Source organism: Paramormyrops kingsleyae, chromosome 22 (assembly GCF_048594095.1).
Source record: "Paramormyrops kingsleyae isolate MSU_618 chromosome 22, PKINGS_0.4, whole genome shotgun sequence".
In the NCBI taxonomy this organism is placed as follows: Eukaryota; Metazoa; Chordata; class Actinopteri; order Osteoglossiformes; family Mormyridae; genus Paramormyrops; species Paramormyrops kingsleyae.
This window is the reverse complement of record NC_132818.1, coordinates 13008212-13026714: the sequence shown is the minus strand read 5'-3', so window position 1 is coordinate 13026714 and position 18503 is coordinate 13008212. Positions and strand designations below refer to the sequence as shown.

Sequence of the window (18503 nt, the reverse complement as noted above, 5' to 3'; positions counted from 1 at the left end):
CCATGGAGCCGTGAGGCAGTACTGGTAGTCAGCGTGTATAATCAAATGTATATAATCAAAGAAATCCATATAATCTGTGGCTAAAATTACATCAAAATGTTTATTTAATCTGATGAGATTATAAAGGCAGCCATCATTAAAAGTGTTTGACACGACTATACTTAACCTCTATAGGAGGGGGTGAAAAGCAGCTGTTTCAGTTTCTACCACAGCTTCCTGACATAACACTTTCACGACTCATCTATTATAAAGATAAACGAAATGCAAAAGCGGAGATAAACTAGCCAGCAAAGACACTGCGCTAACGCTGCAACTAAAAGAAGAACTCTTCATCTGTCCTCTTTACAGTCCCAATTCTGGATATTTTCATATCGAGTGTTGATTTTCATACTATCATTTGACGCATCATAACACATTACCTAACTGACCATTTTTAATGCAAAATATAATCATGTAACTCACTGTTTATGAATTACTAATATTTGAGATACATAACAATTCCAATTCACCCCCTCCAACGTCCCCAGGCGGCAAAGGGGCTTTCAGAGATACATGCATATTCCTGCACGATCGCAGGATAGCCATTAATATAAAAGTACAGTAATGAATTAATTACTCAGCACGTAGTCTAAGGCAGGGGTCACCAACCTTTTTCAAACTGAGAGCTACTTCACGGGTACTGAGCCATATGAAGGCCTACCAGTTTGAAACGCCCTTCTAAACTTATCTAAACTTCATGCATACATGCTTTAAATGCTTTTTTTTTTAGATATTGTCATTTTCAAATCTGTATAAATGCAAATGTGATTAAAGAAGAATAGCAACAGGATAAAATAAAATTTTAGACGCTGCTCACTGGTGAGTTGTGCTATTTTTAGAACAGGTCCGCGGGCGACTCATGTGGTCCTTGGGGGCATCCTGGTGCCCGCGGGCACCATGTTGGTGACCCCTGGTCTAAGGAATGGCAGCTGACGGTAGAGTAGACGGAAATGTCCCTTTGTTCTCAAGTCATTCTGTAAGGTGCTACCAGGCATGCATAAAGGCATTCACAGTGGTGCAGAGGGGGGGGGGCACTGGAGAGGAAGGTCCGAGGCGTGGTGAGACACGGGTATTTAACCGCCGACTGGACTGCGAAGGGCTGCTGATCTGCTGCTGATCTGCAGAGGCGCAGTCGACGCATCGGCAACCTACTCAGCACTCCTGTGAGTATTTATACAGAACGAATAGGAATGTCACTCTCACTTTCTGCAGAGAAGCTGAGCAGATTCATTTGATTATACATTAGTCTACAAAATTAATTAGGCATAGTTTTTCATTATTTTGGTGTATAATTTAGTTAAGCCCTCTGTGTTTTAAGATTTTAAATGTTTAGGTCATTTTTACACATGGACGTTGCACATACTTAACAGTATATATAATTTGCAATGAGTTAGTTAATAGCTATTATTAGTTATTTTTTATTGCTAAAAGAAAAGTTTGATACTTTTTTTAACAATTTTGAAAATAATTGTCCATCCATCCATCCATCCACTCACAGATCCATCTAAGCGCTTATGCAGTACAGAGTGACAGTGAATCAGGAAACACAGGGCAGCGCTCTGGGGGGGGTGTCAGTTCATTACTAATGTTGGCGTTTATTACGAAAATATAGATCATCACATTTTAGTCATAGTGTTGATCCATTTATTTAGATACTTAGCACAGTTAGTTTGTAAATTTTGGTGATTTGGTGCTAATTATGCTGTCCTGGTTGGAAGAGTAACTGACCGAATTGTGTTGCACCTGCTGTTAAATGAAACTGTTGCATTAAACTCGTTAAAGCCTTTGGGTTTGCCCAGCTCTGCAGACTTCATTCTGTCTAACAGAAGCATGCTGCAAAAAAGCCTGGACCACAGGGGCCCTACCGCCCCGGACACTGAGCATCAGAAAGGGACAGTAGGGTTTTGGGTCCATGCCCCCCAGACCTCTGCAGTCCCCTTCACCCAAGAGCTGTGTTTTAGAGAACAGGGTGATTGTATCTCTTACTCTGTGAGGAGATTTTAGTCTTGAGTGGGGGTCTTCAGCCTTATGTACAGTGTGAGCAACTTCCACAACTACTTCAGCACAGAAAATTATCTGGGGAGGTCTGGCTGGGGGTGATGGTAACAGTTGGGAGGCAACGGTAACATTAATGTGATTTCTAATAAGTCAAGTCAAAGTAAACTTTATTGTCATCTCAGTCATATACAAGTATACAGAGAGATGAAATTGCAGAGCTCATTATTATGTGTGCAAAAATGAGAGTAAAAATGAAATAGACAAAAAATTAAACAGAAAGAAAAATTAAGGAACACAAGACATTGTGCAAGGCGATATAGGTCAGTGCAAAACAGATAAGTGATAAAGGGTATAAGTATACTGATGGTTGTTCAATAAGACATGTGTAAACAATGGCAGGTCAGAATATTTCACTGGAAAAATTATGTGTTCTAAGTAAGTCTCACTAAACTGACTGGTCCTTCTCGACTGTTCAGATAGACTGGGTCATCAAGAATCCGTCCAAAGAGCTTGACCTCGAGGCAGGTGCTCCGCCCAGTGGGTTCAGATGAAAGGGTTCGACCATAAATGTGAAACGTGATGGAATGTTCTGGGGCCTTGAAGACGCTTAACCACACTCTGGGTTTTTCATAACACCCAACACCAGAACCAGGCTGTTTTGAGAAATCGGCCTCCTTGCCCGCCACTGCTGTGGGGTCCTGAATGCTACTGAACACACAGAACAGCGTCTCTCTCTGTCCGCTTGGGGCTTGTTCGCTTATCTGAGCGTTTTTAATAAGATTGACAGGTAAATATGGAGGATATCCGTGTATGTCGCCGGGATGTTTGCTAAAAGGGCGACGACAGAGTGCCCGGGCAGGGAGACTCCTCAGTGACAGGGACAAATAAAACCCTTCCAGTCACCTGAGTATGGGGAGGAGGCAGGTGGTTATGAGGTCCTAACCCCAAAATACACCAGTAAAAGTTAACGTTATTTTGACACTATTGCTGACTATGCAGACTGAAAATTGTTATGTTTTGTTACAACCAAAAAAAGTAAAAATTCGACTGGTACTATATAAACTCCAGGGCAAAAAATGTGGGCAAAACCCAAACATTAAGCTGTGGCCCATTATGAAATGCTATTGTTTGATGTGATATGTCTGCAAACATGCCAGCCCATCTCAAGATGGCTAAGAAGCTTAGCAGCGTCTCGACCAAGGACGAGAGCTTCCTCCATCTGGCGCGAGACTCGGCGAACAGCCCCATGGCCCAGGCCGACTGGGCCGCCCGGAAGCTGGTGTGGGTCCCGTCGGAGCGGCTCGGGTTCGAGGCGGCCAGCGTCAAGGAGGAGCGTGGCGATGAAGTGCTGGTGGAGCTGGAGGATGGTGGACAGCAGGTGGCGCTGTGCAAGGATGACATCCAGAAGATGAACCCGCCCAAGTTCAGCAGGGTGGAGGACATGGCTGAGCTGACGTACCTCAACGAGGCAGCGGTCCTGCACAACCTGAGGGAGAGGTACTTCTCGGGGCTGATCTACGTGAGTATGAAGCCGCCGTCAATGGCCAGGTCTCATGAAGACAGCTAGATGCACAATCCTCCAAGCTCACGGTGTCACATTAGTCACCACAAACATCACTTTGAGGCCCCTGCTTCCTCACAGACGTAGATAAGAAATGAAATAAATAGCTAATGAGTGGCGTCTGAAGATCGTTGCTGGCTGGGTAGCAGAACATGCTGCTTCAGCATCTCCTAAATCAGGAACACAGCTGAACCGTGGCTGGTTATTCCAGCAGGTAAAATTGTCACGTGTCTCATTTCCAAATACTCACTTCTCCCCGTAACTCATCCAAGGTGACGTTAGCCCCCAGTCCTACTGCTCTTTCTGAAACGTGCATGAGTGTGTTAACGCCACTGAATCCCCCCCCCCCCCGGTGCGCTGTGCTGTCCCGCAGACGTACTCAGGCCTGTTCTGCGTGGTGGTGAATCCCTACAAGATGCTGCCCATCTACTCGGGGCACATCGTGGAGATGTACAAGGGGAAGAAGCGGCATGAGGTGCCTCCTCACATCTACGCCGTCACCGACAGTGCGTACCGCAACATGATGCAAGGTGAGTGGGCCGGCTGGATCCCCCCCCCGTTGACACAGACAGCAGAAAAGGTGCAGGGGACGAATCTGCTCACTGCCCAGGCAGAGGCCCAGGGTTGCCAACTTTAGTCAGCTGACTGGCGTGAGATTTTCAATTCGAGACTAGTCTGCACGAACATTTACATGCATGTTACAGTTATTTTACCTTGTAGATAGTCTGTACCGATTGCAAACCACCCAATGCATTTGATGTAGCTAATTTTAGGGTTTATAATGGAATAACATAGATTTTCCACAAGATTTCACGCCACATGCGTGAGAATTGCCAGTCCTGGAAACCATTTCCATGTAAACAAGCTAGGTTAACCAGATAATATAAATCGGGGTTATGCTTTAGATTTTAACTCTCTGTTGATTTTCAGCATGTTAACTAATGCTCTGATCAGAGATGTGACTCTGATTCAGGCAGGGTCCGGTCGGTGCTGTAGATGTCCGGCTAACTGTATAGATCTTCAGTGGCTCCTCTGTGAAGCTCATGGAGGACACATGGAATGGGATTATGGGTATTCCACATTGGAATACGCCTACGGATACTTCCATCCGGCTGCCGTCGATGCCTCTCTGTAAGGGTCTTTTAATGAAACACGACACAGGCATCACGCTGGACAACCCCCCCCCCCCCCCCCCCACCAAAGCATGCACCAACAGCATCAAAAACGTGTGATCACACGTCTGTCTCGTGTTGCGTGTCGCGTTGACGCTTTGGTGCCATTTTCACCCGCTCTTTCACAAACCAAACGAAGAGAGGTGCTATTTTTGCCCTGCTCTGGGAACTGTTGGCATCGTATCTTTAATGGGTCAGTTTGCCAGCGCACCACTGCGCTGTAAGATCGTCTTTGACTGGGTTTGGGGCAGGAACGGTGAACTCTGCCTCCAGATGCTCCTACAGGCTGCAGACGGTCGGTCTCTGAATGATGCGAAATCCTCTCCAAGGCGCAATTAGTCCTGCCGAAATAATCCTCCTTCCAAAAGCCTTCATTGGACACAGTGTCCCCCGGGTTCCATTTCATTACCCACGGAACCAGAAGCCGTCTCTTCCCTACGGGAATCTGCTTTGCTACTTTAAAAAATAAACTTTATTTATAAACAGCATTAAGTTCCTTGGGGTGACGGTGCTGTCTGTTCTCTGAGATAGAATTGGTGGCCCTTCCCTGCCCCCTGGTGGTCCACTACAGGCTTTATCTCGTCCCGCTCATCAGAATCTCATTCCCTGAGACAGAGGTAACGTCTATTTCATGCCCATCTGTTTGTTTATCCCCTACAGAACGGCAGGATCAGTCCATCCTCTGCACGTGAGTACAGACAACCACTGGCACTCACTTCTCAGGCACTGGTGAGCACTGGTCTGACCGTACCGACATGTGATGGTTGTAAGCTGAATCTTAATTCGTTGTAACCTGATTCCAGTGCATTCCTCCACCTTTCCACATTACATCTGTACCCCTGCAGTGGAGATGGGCTGTAAAGCGGGGTTATGTGTAGGAGTTAAATCACTAGTAAATTACAGCCCATGCACTGGAATCGGGTGAAGATTCAGCTTACAACCATCACATGCTGGTACCGTCAGGTTGGTGCTCAACATTACAAGAGATCTAGGTGGCGTCTCCCTGTTTGTGACAGTTCAGGAAGACTTAAATGTTCAGGTTATTGTTAATAGCTCCCGCCTGACGTTAAAAAGCCCACTGTGTGCCAGCCGATCCACAGAACCAGGAGGGAGCAGCAGCTTGGGAGGATTCAGCCAATGGCAGCGAGGCTTGGGGATCTACAAATCAACTGAGCTGTGCATGGGGGCGGGGGATGGATTTCCCATGATCCTCGTGGGCAGCTTTGTAAACTTCTCGTTAAAAAGAGAACATTTAGCACATTTTAGCAAGGAATGTTCCTGTAATTGCCTAGTCAGGGTATTCCAGGTTAAGCAGGGAGGTGGTTTCTGAATAATTACATCCCCACCCAACCCCCAATTGATTCGTTTCACCCACAGAGGCGAGTCTGGTGCCGGGAAAACCGAGAACACGAAAAAAGTCATCCAGTATCTCGCTATGATGGCCTCGTCGAGCAAGGGCAGGAGGGAGTCCTCCGCCGTGAGTGTCTGCTATCCCATCTGCCACAGCTCCTGTGGGGGATCATAAACAGAGAATCACATGACAGAACAAACTGTTTACTCCTTAACATCATTATAGTCTCAGGGATTCTGACAATTGTAACAGAATTTACTGACATAACTTGTTTTGGTGGGCTGTGCGAAACAAATCTTATTTTAACAATTAACTTACATTTTATGGTTAATTAAATTACATCTCAGCTACATCCATTTTTTTGGACATTTTGGCCAAACGGGTCAAAAATGAAAAATAAAATAAAACAATACTAAAAGACATTTTTGTGGGACAGAACACAAAAGTCATCTTCTCTGAAGGTGAAAACTCACCCAGTAGTGCGCAGTGGTGGCTGCTCAGTGTTTGACACTCGGGTTTGAGGTCTTTGGCTCCAGTGGGGTCTGGTCCTTCCTTTTGAGCTACGATGCATCACTATTTGGGTCTTTACCCAAACCCAAGCCCTTCCCTAGGAGGGATCTATGTATGTATGTATGTATGGATAGACGGACGGACGGATAGATGGATGGATGGGCAGGTGGATGGATGGATGGATGGATGGGCAGGTGGATGGATGGGCAGGTGGATGGATATTTTCAAGCCCTGCTTTAGTGGTTCACTAGTGTCAAATGTGTCTTTATAAATGACTTCAATTTATTTTTCTTCATCTGAGAATGTCTCCATGTTCACTGTTCTTATGATGTCATTCTTTGATGCTAAATAACATTTGCATTTTGGTTCCATTAGGGGGAGCTAGAGAAACAACTCTTGGAAGCCAATCCCATCCTGGAGGCCTTTGGAAATGCTAAAACCGTCAAGAATGACAATTCCTCCCGATTCGTAAGCAAACACTCATATAAGTTTAAATGCCGTTTATCTTACAGTGGAATGTATTTTCATTCCAAAGGTCCTCTTAGGTACTGGTTTTAATGTACTGTCAAGATTTACCCAGCATGCAGCAGCGGGATGATGCTAAGTGACATCTTCTCTTGCTCTCTCTTCGGTAGGGCAAATTCATCCGCATCAACTTTGACGTGACAGGATATATAGTTGGAGCCAACATTGACACCTGTATCCTTTCACAGATATTAAGCAAGAGGACGAAAGCTGAGCTAAATCATCTGTCTTTATTTAAAATCCCACTTTTGCAGTTTTAACATGGTTTCTTATTAAAATCAAAAGAGTCACTTCTAGGGGTTTTGGTAAGATGATGGAATCCTCTGCTTCTCTGCTGCTCACCAAAGAAGCCTTTGTAAGAAGTGACATGGGCACAAACCAGCACTGTCCACAAATGTTTCCTCAGCTCTTCAACCACCACAGACCTTCTGGAAAAATCCCGCTGTATCCGGCAATCCGAAACTGAGAGATCCTTTCACATCTTCTACTACTTATTGGCTGGGGCCAAAGATAGGATGCGAGGTATAGATTTGTTAATCTGGTATATGTGTCCTGTTGATTATGTAGCTGAGATCTTTCATTCTGAACCTGACAGTCAAGGTGGAATCAGCCCAATTCTGTATGGTACACTTGTTAACCCTGAAAGACTTTCGTTGCATCTTGCAGAGGAGTTCCTGCTGGAGAACTTCAGCGATTATCACTTCCTGAAGGCAGGACACATACAAATCCCAGGGCAGCAGGATGATGAGCTGTTCACTGAAACTCTAGGAGCCATGGACATCATGGGGTTCACTGAGGAGGAGAAGATAGGTGAGCCTACCTTGCTCTCACCTCTGTCTATGCCTTGGATCACCTCCCTTCATGGGATGTCCCAAGACACAGGATGAGTCTCCCTGAAGTTCTTTCTCTGGAGTAGCTTCAGGGAACCTGAATTAGTAACGTGTGTTGGCCACCTGTGTGCCCACTTTAGGGATCCTGAAGGTGGTGTCCACTGTCCTGCAGCTGGGAAACATTGAGTTCAAGAATGAGAGGAACCAGGAACAGGCCACCATGCCCGACAATACAGGTGACAAAGGAGGCTTATATTTATAGACAGTGCACAAGGTTTGTGGGCGAAGTCCTTTCCTTTAAACTGGTCTATCTTTCTACATTTAATATCCTGAACCTTGCAGTGGCCCAGAAGGTGTGTCACCTGCAGGGCATCAATGTGACGGATTTCACACGGGCTATTCTCACCCCACGCATCAAAGTGGGCCGAGAACTGGTCCAGAAAACCCAGACTAAAGAACAGGTACAAACTGATTCAAGTCCTTCATCAAATGACATTTTCATACATGTATGTAGTAGACAGTTATATTTACTTATCATAGTTATACTTTTGTTATTCATATTTCAGTACAAAACACTAGATATTCTCTGCCTCATTTTTCCAGGCCGATTTTTCAGTTGAGGCTTTAGCTAAGGCGATGTATGAACGCCTGTTTCTCTGGATTCTGACTCGTGTCAACAAGACACTGGACAAAACCAAGCGTCAGGGGGCCACCTTCTTGGGAATCCTGGACATAGCAGGTTTTGAGATCTTCAAGGTGAGAGCTTTCCTGCTGCCAGTCAGGAGAGGCCAGGATGCAGCATCGTAACCACAAGAGGCCATGAAGCCTTACATTGGTTTTTGTTAAAGGTGCAATATGTTCATAGCTGTGATGTCCCACAGGATAACTCCTTTGAGCAGCTGTGCATTAACTACACCAATGAAAAACTGCAGCAGCTCTTCAACCACACCATGTTCATTATGGAGCAGGAGGAGTACAAGAAAGAGGGCATCGAATGGAGCTTCATTGACTTTGGCCTGGACCTACAGCCTTGTATTGAACTCATTGAGAAGCCAGTATGCCTTGTTGGTCTCCTTCTCTGTTCTAACTATGCCGTTTTCAGGGTAATGTTTAACACAGATCCCTCTTTCAGAGCAACCTGCCAGGCATCCTAGCCCTACTGGACGAGGAGTGCTTGTTTCCGAAAGCCACAGATGTTTCCTTCGTGGAGAAGCTCATGAACACTCAAGGAAACCACTGCAAGTTTGCCAAGCCCAAGCAACTGAAGTCCAAGACGGAGTTCTCCGTGCTTCATTATGCTGGCAAGGTGGGAAGAATGCTGTCTTTCTGATGAAAATGCCAGAATCTGCCCCATTTTCCCAGAACGGGATGCATTGTCTTTGTACATTATCATACTTCAGTTTTTATAAAGTACCACATTTATTGGGATTGTTTTGCAGGTAGACTACAATGCCGCTTCATGGCTGACTAAAAACATGGACCCACTCAATGACAATGTAACGCAGCTCCTTGCCATCTCCTCCAGTAAATTTGTGCAGGATCTCTGGAAAGACGGTAACCTCCTGAACTAAGGCCATTTTTGTCATCAGTCATCTTGTTATTGGGCTTTATTATTTTTTTATTGCATTTTGTGTCATCATGTTTTCCATCCATCCATCTCCTAGCTTCATCTCTTGGACAGGGTCTGGTGATGCTACCAGGAGAAGCTCTTGAACTGTGTCCTTCCTCAGTTTTAACTATTCGCAAATCATGAGCCTTCTATTTGACCCTTTTCTTACAGTGGATCATATTGTAAAACTCGAGCAAAAGGGGCCCGGATCTTCCAAAACCAAGAAGGGCATGTTTCGCACTGTGGGCCAGCTCTACAAAGAGTCCCTGACCAAGCTTATGACCACCCTGCACAACACACAGCCCAACTTTGTCCGCTGCATCATACCCAACCACAAGAAGAGGGTAAGCTCCCTTACCCAGGGTTTCCCTTGGCAGCAGTGTAGACTTAATTATCTCTGTCTTTCTTGGCTTTTGTTTCTAATTCACCTCTTCAATGTCTTCAGGCAGGGATTATAGATGCCCACCTAGTTCTGGAGCAGCTACGGTGCAATGGCGTGTTGGAGGGGATCCGAATTTGCCGGCAGGGATTCCCCAATCGCATCATCTTCCAAGAGTTCCGCCAGCGGTTGGTCTTATGCTATTGCTGCAGAAGTGGATCCTCCTGATGTTCACATTCAATGTAGCATAACATTTGATGCAGGTCAAAATGCATGACACACTATTTAAATCTCCACGCAGTTATGAAATCTTGGCTGCTAGCACTATTCCCAAGGGCTTCATGGATAGCAAGCAGGCATGTTGCCTTATGGTAAGTCATAACCATGTTCTCCTGAAGTCTGCTTGTGCCACGACACTGGTGTCTTCAGAAGAATGCTTCCACATGACTATCCTCAACTTCCTTGTTCAGCTGAAGCACCTGGATATGGACCTGAACTTGTACCGAATTGGCCTGAGCAAGATATTCTTCCGTACTGGTGTCCTTGCCCAGCTGGAGGAGGAGAGGGACACTAAAGTCACCATCATCATTGTCGCCTTTCAATCCTTGGCCCGAGGCTCACTGGCCAGAAAGTGAGACAATTTTTCCAATCACCACTAGGGGAGCATGTCCTGCAGTGATTCAGGATTACCACAGAGATGTTCCCTTCATGACTTTCCGGACACTATAGGATGCTGTACTTTTCCATGCATTTCTACTCCCATTTCCCCTCTCCAGGGCTTTTGCTAAGAGGCAACAGCAGATGACAGCCATGAAGGTGATCCAGAGAAACTGTGCTTCCTATCTTAAGCTGCACAACTGGCAGTGGTGGAAGCTCTTTACTAAGGTGACTAAATGATTTTAGATGCCATTACTTATTTATTTAGCCTTAGAGCTTTATCTTAACTGAGCAATCTGTATTCTCAGGTAAAGCCACTCTTGCAAGTGACTCGGCAAGAAGAAGAGATGATTCAGAAGGAGGAAGAACTCCAAAAGGCAAGAGATCTAGCACATAGAACAGAGGCAGAACTGACAGAGATCACCCTGAAGCACTCACAGGTATGGGGACTGAGCAGTCATCTGACAAGCTTGCCTCAGGGGTGGAGTCGAGGTTGATAGTGCACTCAGGACGGCTCTCTTCCTGGGTCGCGTAGCTGCTGGAGGAGAGGAATCAGCTGCAGGAACAGCTGCAGGTCGAGACAGAGCTGCACATGGAGGCCGAGGAGATGAGGGTACGCCTCGCTGCCAGGAAGCAGGAGTTGGAGGAGCTCGTGCATGAGATGGAGGCACGGGTAGAAGAGGAGGAAGAGCGGAGTCAGGCCTTAGAGTTGGAGAAAAAGAAGTTGCTGCAGCAGATCCAGGTTTCACATCTCTTCAGTAAAGGTGATGATACACAAGGCAACTTCTTGAGCAATGTTGCCAGGCAACTGCCAGCCAGGTCAGACAAAAGGCAACAATGCTAAAAAAAGGTGCCCTGAGTATCATCCCCTAAAAATGCTTGTTTTCCATAGGCAGAATTACACAGTACATATTAGATTGCACTTTAAAGAAAGATGGCTATTGCAAAACAGACCTGACCTTCAGAACCATAGAACTACACATCCATTGGTAGCAAAATGATGTTGACATGCTCTGCTCAGGAGCTGGAGAGGCAACTGGAGGGAGGAGAAGATGTCCGTCAAAAACTTCACCTGGAGAAGGTCACACTGGAAAGCAAGATGAAGAAGCAGGAGGATGACCTCCTGGCTTTGAAGGACCAGACTAATAAATTGCTCAAGGTGAATGCACTTCCCATGTAACTGGAGGAAAGTGCAGTGTGCTACAGATCACAAGAGTTCAAGTCAGTTCAATTTTGATGACTATTTTAGGAGCGGAAGCTCATGGAAGAGAGAATCTCCGACTTTAGCATCAACCTGACTGAGGAAGAAGAGAAATCCAAAAACCTTACCAAGCTGAAGGCCAAACTTGAATCCATGATCTCTGAAGTAGAGGGTACATTTGCAAAACTTCAATGCATTTCATTTGTTACCTTTAGGAAGTTCTAGGATTGTATATTAGAAACACATGTAATTTGATATGTGATTGTTGAGGGACATCTGTAATCTTTGTAGTGCGTTTACAAAAGGAGGAGAAAAGTCGACAGAACCTGGATAAAGCTAAGAGGAAGCTGGAGGCCGACTGCGCTGACCTTCAGGAGCAGATGGCTGACCTGCAGGCTCAGATCACAGAACTGAAGGCCCAGCTGGCCAAGAAGGAGCAGGAGCTGGAAGCAATCGTGGCACGGTGTGCCCTTTGGCCTGTGATTCCAAGCAGATGTTTTGTGGTCTTCTCATTAAAACTGTGCCCTAGTACAGTTAGACATTCATGTGCATTAGACATCCAGCACCCTGATAGTACAGTAGCTTTACTAAATCCACCAAAGCTTGTTACAGATGTTGCACTTATGAACAGCAGCTGAAGGCCCAATAGCTGAAGGCAGCTCTACCCTACAGCAGAGGTGGATAGTTCAGGTCCAGAAAGTAACAAAGATTTTTTTTCAACTAACCAGTTGAGCACTTAGTGATGGTGACTTTTTATACTCAGCTGGCTCGTTGAAACAAAATTTTGGTCTGGATTTTTACTTTATGGATTTGAACAGTTCACCTCTGCCCTACAGCCTGGACGAGGAGACTCTCCAGAAGAACAACATGATGAAGAGGATCCGCGAACTGGAGGGGAAGCTGTCAGAACTGCAGGAGGACTTGGAGACAGAACGGACCGCTCGCACCAAGGCTGAGAAGGCCAAGCATGACCTGGGAGAGGAACTGGAGGCTCTGCGCTCGGAGCTGGAGGACACCCTGGACAACACCGCTACACAACAAGACCTCCGGTTACTACATGTCCCATAGCCTAATCTGCTCTGACAAAGAACAATAAAATACGGTAATAGATGGAAATATGTCAAGTCTTGTAAATATAGCAATGTATCCTCATCCAGGGCAAAACGGGAACAGGAGGTAACTCAGCTCAAGAAAGCCATGGAAGAAGAAGGCCGAACACATGAGGCTCAGGTACAAGAGATGAGGAAGAAGCACATCCAGGTGATGGAGGACCTTACCGAGCAGCTGGAGCAGTCTAAACGGGTACGGGCATAGATTTAAGAAACCATTTAGGTTCAGGTTTATTAGCTGTAGTTAAATTCAGGAACTGTATAGCTATAACAATGGTTGAACAATTGTTCAAGGTTATTTGTATTACATTGATTATGCAAAGTAACTAGATGATGGAAAACTAGATGGAAAAGTAGAGCAAGGCTTCAAGCTCATTGACGATCCCAATGCAGGCAAAGGCTACTTTGGACAAGGCGAAGCAGTCATTGGAGCAGGAGTCCGCAGAGCTAAGTGCAGTCGTCCAATCACTTACTGAGGCAAAGCAGGAGGCAGAGCAAAAGCGAAAGAAGGTTGAGGGCCAGTTGGCTGAGCTGCAGGCTCACTTCAGTGACAGTGAGAGGAAGAAGGGAGAGCTGGGAGAACAGCTTTCCAAAGTTCTGGTAAGTGAAGCCTCTGGTTCCGCCCCATACTGCCTCTGCCCCTGAGAAATCATGTGTAACTCATTTAGACCAGAGATTGACAAGATCAGTGACAACCATCAGAAAGCAACTAATGGCACGATTGTAGAGAGTTCTCCATTGAGCCAGTTTCTGTCCAATTCTTATAGATGGACCAAGAAAGCGCAACAAAACTCCTCAATGAAGCTGAAAGCAAGAATATCAAGCTAACCAAAGAGGTTTCCAGCATGGCATCCCAGCTCCAGGACACACAGGTGTTTAATTTGCTTACATGCTTGCCAGGCTGCTGGTATTTCCTCTTTGTTCCCTCTTAAAATGCCACCTTTGCACCTGAGAACCTTTTAGCACATTTTAGCATCTTTAGCATTATCTCCACTTTACTCCAGGAACTGCTTGCAGAAGAGACACGGCAGAAGTTGAGTGCCTACACACGGCTGCGTCAGGCTGAGGAGGACTGCAGCGGACTGCAGGAGCAACTCGAAGAGGAGACTGAGGCTAAGAGGAACGCAGAGAGACAGGCATCTTCTCTCAACGTGCAGGTGAGGCCTTGTTTTGGGGGTATAGTTGGGACAAGGGAAGAGTCAGGTTGAGCCTTGGATGATTAAGTGTAAATTTGGTGATCCTGGTAAAGAAGAAGCACTTTAGGATATCCTAAGCTAAAGCCTTGGGCCCTGGCAAACATCTGGGCCCCACTCAGCCTTGGGAAAAACTGAACATTTAGTTAAATTGGTTACATCTACGTGCCCATGCTGATGTCAGCTTTGGAGCCCCTCCCCCCAGAGAAGTCAATTGGCCCCTGAGTGCTACAGTTGAGTTTGCGTCTCCTCTGGTTTCCATTTGCCTACCTTTGCAATAAATGAGGCTTTTCCTCCCTGTGTCCCCAGCTGTCAGATGCTAAGAAGAAGATCGATGAGTTTGCCAGCAATGTGGAAGTTCTACAAGAAAGTAAGAAACGGCTGCAACGAGAGCTGGAGGCAGCAACTACTCAGATTGAAGAGAAGACCTCAGCATATGAAAAGGTGGAAAAGACCAAAAACCGTCTGCAGCAGGAGCTGGGGGACCTCATGGTGGATTTGGACAACCAGAGACAAGTGGTGTCCAACCTAGAGAAGAAGCAGAAAAAGTTCGACCAGGTAGGTCAAGAATTTTCTGAGTGTAGGAGATGTGTGCAGCTGTTTTGCCATCTCTCTGGCACCTTCACCCTCCCTGTACCTTTCAGGTGCTTGCTGACGAGAAGAGCATCTCCAGCAAACATGCAGAGGAGCGTGACCATGCTGAGGCAGAGGCCAGGAATAAGGAAAGCAAGGTGCTGTCACTGACTCAGGCCCTGGAGGAATCTCGAGACACTCAGGAGGAGCTGGAGAGGACAAACAAGGCACTGCGTTCAGAGCTGGAGACGCTGATCAGCTCTAAGGATGACGTAGGAAAGAATGTGAGTCATGCTTCTACTGCTGAGGAAGCTATTTGGAACTCAATGCACATAATAAAAAGTATTTGCTGAATTACTATCCACTGCATTATTTTGGTGAAATCTGGATTAAATACTTCCTCTCCTGTAGCTACATGACCTTGAGAAATCAAAATGCAACCTGGAGGCTTTGGTGCAAGAGATGAAGACTCAGGTGGAGGAGCTAGAGGATGAGCTGCAGGCAGCCGAAGATGCCAAACTTAGGCTGCAGGTCAACATGCAGGCCATGAAGGCTCAGTTCCAGCGTGACTTACAGGGCAAGGATGAAATGGGAGAGGAGAAGAGGAAGCAGCTGGCCAAACAGGTGCTGAGATGGTCTCATGTCAGCTATTTTGATTGAGGAGCTCATGGCTGTACTGGCCATTGACAACAACACTAAGGATAACATCAATATGACCATCATTGGTGCATCATTTTCATCCAGAGTAACAGTACATCAGATGGGTCCCTTTTTGGAGCTAAACCTGTAAGATTGTGGGCATAAATTCTCATCTGTGACCTCTCTAGGTACGTGAGCTGGAGACAGAACTGGATGATGAGCGCAAGCAGAGAGCCTTAGCGTCTGCTGCAAAAAAGAAGCTGGAGGGAGATCTGAAGGACATGGAGGCCCAAACCGAGATGTCCAACAAAAGCCGAGATGAAGCCACCAAACAGTTGCGAAAGATCCAGGTCAGAACCGTAGAATCCCATAAACATGGCCACTCAATAAAGAATATGTATTGTATTTTGGCATCTTCATTTGTCCCTCGCTGGCTGACCCATGTCATGTCTTGCAGACCCAGATGAAGGACATCCAGAGGGAGCTGGAAGACACCCAGACTGGTCAGGAAGAATTCCTGGCCACTGCTAAGGAATCTGAGAGGAAGGCCAAGGACATGGAAGCCAGCATGATGCAGATGCAGGAGGTATCAAGCCACACAAGAGAGCTTATGGTCTCTCAGGTTAAAGTAATATTCACTTAGAGGTTTTGATGATTCTGTGTGTCTTCATGATGTATCAGGAGCTGGCAAGAGCAGAAAAAGCTCGTAAGCAGGTTGAGACTGTCAGGGATGAGCTCTCAGCGGAACTGGCCAGAAGCTCTTCTGAAAAGTAAGTAAGACAGACATGCTTGATGTCTAATCTATGGAAGCAGGCCAGAAGGTAACCATACATGTTCTGGAACAGGTCTGTGCTGTCTGATGAAAAGAGGCATCTGGAAACAATGATCGCTGAGTTAGAGGACGAGTTGGAGGAAGAACAAGCCAACATAGAGACCTTGAATGACAAGCTAAGGAAAAGCATGCAGCAAGTAAGAACGGTCAAATCCAGAAGTTTGTCTCTTTTCCATACATGTTTCACACCACCTGTATGCTTCTCTTCTTTATTCTCAAGACAGAGCAGCTGAACAATGAGCTTCAGGAAGCGCGTGCCGCCATGCAGAGGAACAAGAGCACGCAACAGACGCTGGAAAGGCACAACAAAGAACTGAAGGCCAAGCTGGAGGACATGGAGAGCCAGTCCAAATCCAAGGTCAAGAGCTCCGTTAGTGCCCTTGAAGCCAGGGTTCAAGAGCTAGAGGATCAGCTGGAGCAGGAGAACAGGTGAGAAAGGGCCCCATCAGCCTTGGTACTATAACAGTTTTTATAACTGTTTTATATCACTATAACAGAGTGATATACTGTAGTTAATCTGGAGTGAAAGCCATTCTGAACAAACAAGCTTTCAGATAGGATCTAAAATCGGTAATTGAAGAAGGGGACCTGATGATAAACGGAAGGTTGTCCCAGAGACTGAGTGCATACATTGACAAGGTGTGGTCGCCTGTCAGCTTTAGTCGAGCTTGTGGTGTTTAACTGGGCTATGCTTTTTGGTATCCTCGCTGGTGCTCCCCTGTTCAGGGAGAAGCAAGCCACAGCCAAGATAATGCGTCAGAAGGATAAGAAGCTGAAAGACCTACTTCTCCAGACTGAGGACGAGCGCAAGCAAGCAGAACAGCATAAAGACCAGGTAGGGGGGCTGCATCACTGGCCTAGCATAGGAGTTATGTGGCGGAAGTAGCGAGGTACCTGTCACATGTCACGCTGGTGCCACAGGCGGACAAAGCCACGGCTCGGGTGAGGCAGCTCAAGCAGCAGTTGGAGGATGTGGAGGAGGAGTCCCAGCGTGGCGCCACTGTGCGCAGGAAGCTGCAGAGGGAGCTAGACGAGGCCACGGAAGCCAACGACACCATGAACCGGGAAGTCAACACCCTGAAGAGCAGACTCAGGTGGGCGAGTGCAGCCACTTTGGCTCATGTGGCGTCCCAGCAGCTTGCTCAGTCCTCTCTATCTCCTCTTTGAGTCCTTCTCATGCAATGCTTGGACGTCCAGGATTGCTGGTATGTGTCTCTGAGTTACTGTGATCCCCTTGACCTCTGTAGGCAAGCTGCTCTCTAACCTCTGCCTCTATCGTCTCTTTCTCCGTCCCCCTAAGTGCTCCTTACCCAAACACCTTGACATCTGCTCTCTGTTCCTCACTGGCACTGGTTTTCTCAGGCAGGGGAACGAAGCTTCCTTCGGCTCTTTTCGGCGCTCTGGGTCCAGGAGGGTGGGTGGTGGTGCTGGCAAGGCTGTTCTAGAAGAGCAGGACACCAAGGCAGGCGAGAAGTGAGGACCATCCACTCGTCCTACAGCAGCCAGACCTTCGCTTCCTGTGGCTCCGAAACAGATACCGGCTCTTTCCCTTCCAGTCCTCTTTAAGTCTTAATAGATTCTTCTCATTGGATGTTCTAGCTGTTCTCTTCTAAACTGCTACAATCCCTTCATTGTTTGTATTACCGCCGCCCCCACATATAATCTACTAAGCCCTGAAATGCATTCAAGATGCAAGAGTGACAGAATAAACACTTAAAATGAATCTTTCATGTGCTGTAGAGTGTTTTGATTCCTGGGTCTGAAAGTCAGTGATCTTCTTCAGTTTCCTGCAAAAAAAGTTTTTTTGATTGATAGATTTATCCAGCTTATAGAATTTTCTGCTTGTGTCCCTGTATTGTTTCAAACAACAATATTTGTGGAACTGCATTTTGGTTTGTACCTAAGCAGTGTTTCCCAAACCGGTTCTCAGGGACCCACAGACAGTCCACATATTTCCTCCTACTGGGAGCTGAGAGGGAGCAAAAACTGTGGACCGTCTGTGCATCCCTGCAGACCAGATTGGGAAAAATTGCACTAAAGCACAATCCGAATTTCATGGGATATTCTCACATCAAGAGTGTTTTTAATGCACAGTGACATGTACTGTAGTTACATGGTACACAGCCTTTCCTTACGTGGCACTCCATTCCAATAACATCCCAGGCAAGGATGCAGAGAAGGAGCATATAAAGATCACCGATGTGATGCAGGAAGTAAATGGGCAAAAAGTACGGAAAAAACTCTCAGCTAGGGGTATCTGTGAAGAAATCTCAAGTTTATTCCTGTTTCTGGTATTATAGTGCTGATCTGCTAATCCGAGAGCAA

General features: G+C 46.3%; 1 protein-coding gene across 2 annotated transcripts; it reads left to right on the top strand.

Moving 5' to 3' along the window:
* The first annotated feature begins 1148 nt into the window (after positions 1-1148).
* LOC111849325 (myosin-11-like) lies at positions 1149-17901 on the top strand. Of its 2 annotated transcripts, XM_072704895.1 has the most exons (41): positions 1149-1202; positions 3195-3556; positions 3972-4128; positions 5431-5458; positions 6148-6247; positions 7007-7099; positions 7267-7330; positions 7580-7678; positions 7823-7966; positions 8127-8222; positions 8329-8447; positions 8590-8742; positions 8868-9041; positions 9119-9292; positions 9426-9540; positions 9767-9939; positions 10041-10162; positions 10276-10345; positions 10445-10605; positions 10751-10859; positions 10940-11071; positions 11167-11373; positions 11653-11790; positions 11881-12004; positions 12124-12295; positions 12669-12881; positions 12990-13134; positions 13335-13541; positions 13709-13813; positions 13946-14098; positions 14444-14692; positions 14779-14991; positions 15119-15331; positions 15535-15696; positions 15804-15932; positions 16028-16116; positions 16192-16315; positions 16399-16607; positions 16905-17013; positions 17100-17272; positions 17541-17901. In XM_072704895.1, the coding sequence occupies exons 2-41, from the start codon at positions 3206-3208 to the stop codon at positions 17653-17655; spliced, it is 5883 nt and encodes a 1960-aa protein (XP_072560996.1). In that variant the 5' UTR covers positions 1149-1202; positions 3195-3205; the 3' UTR covers positions 17656-17901. The 2 variants fall into 2 exon arrangements, with proteins under 2 accessions (XP_072560996.1, XP_023677874.2); XM_023822106.2 differs by lacking the exon at positions 1149-1202 and having other exon boundaries at positions 2808-3556.
* The last annotated feature ends 602 nt before the right edge of the window (positions 17902-18503 follow it).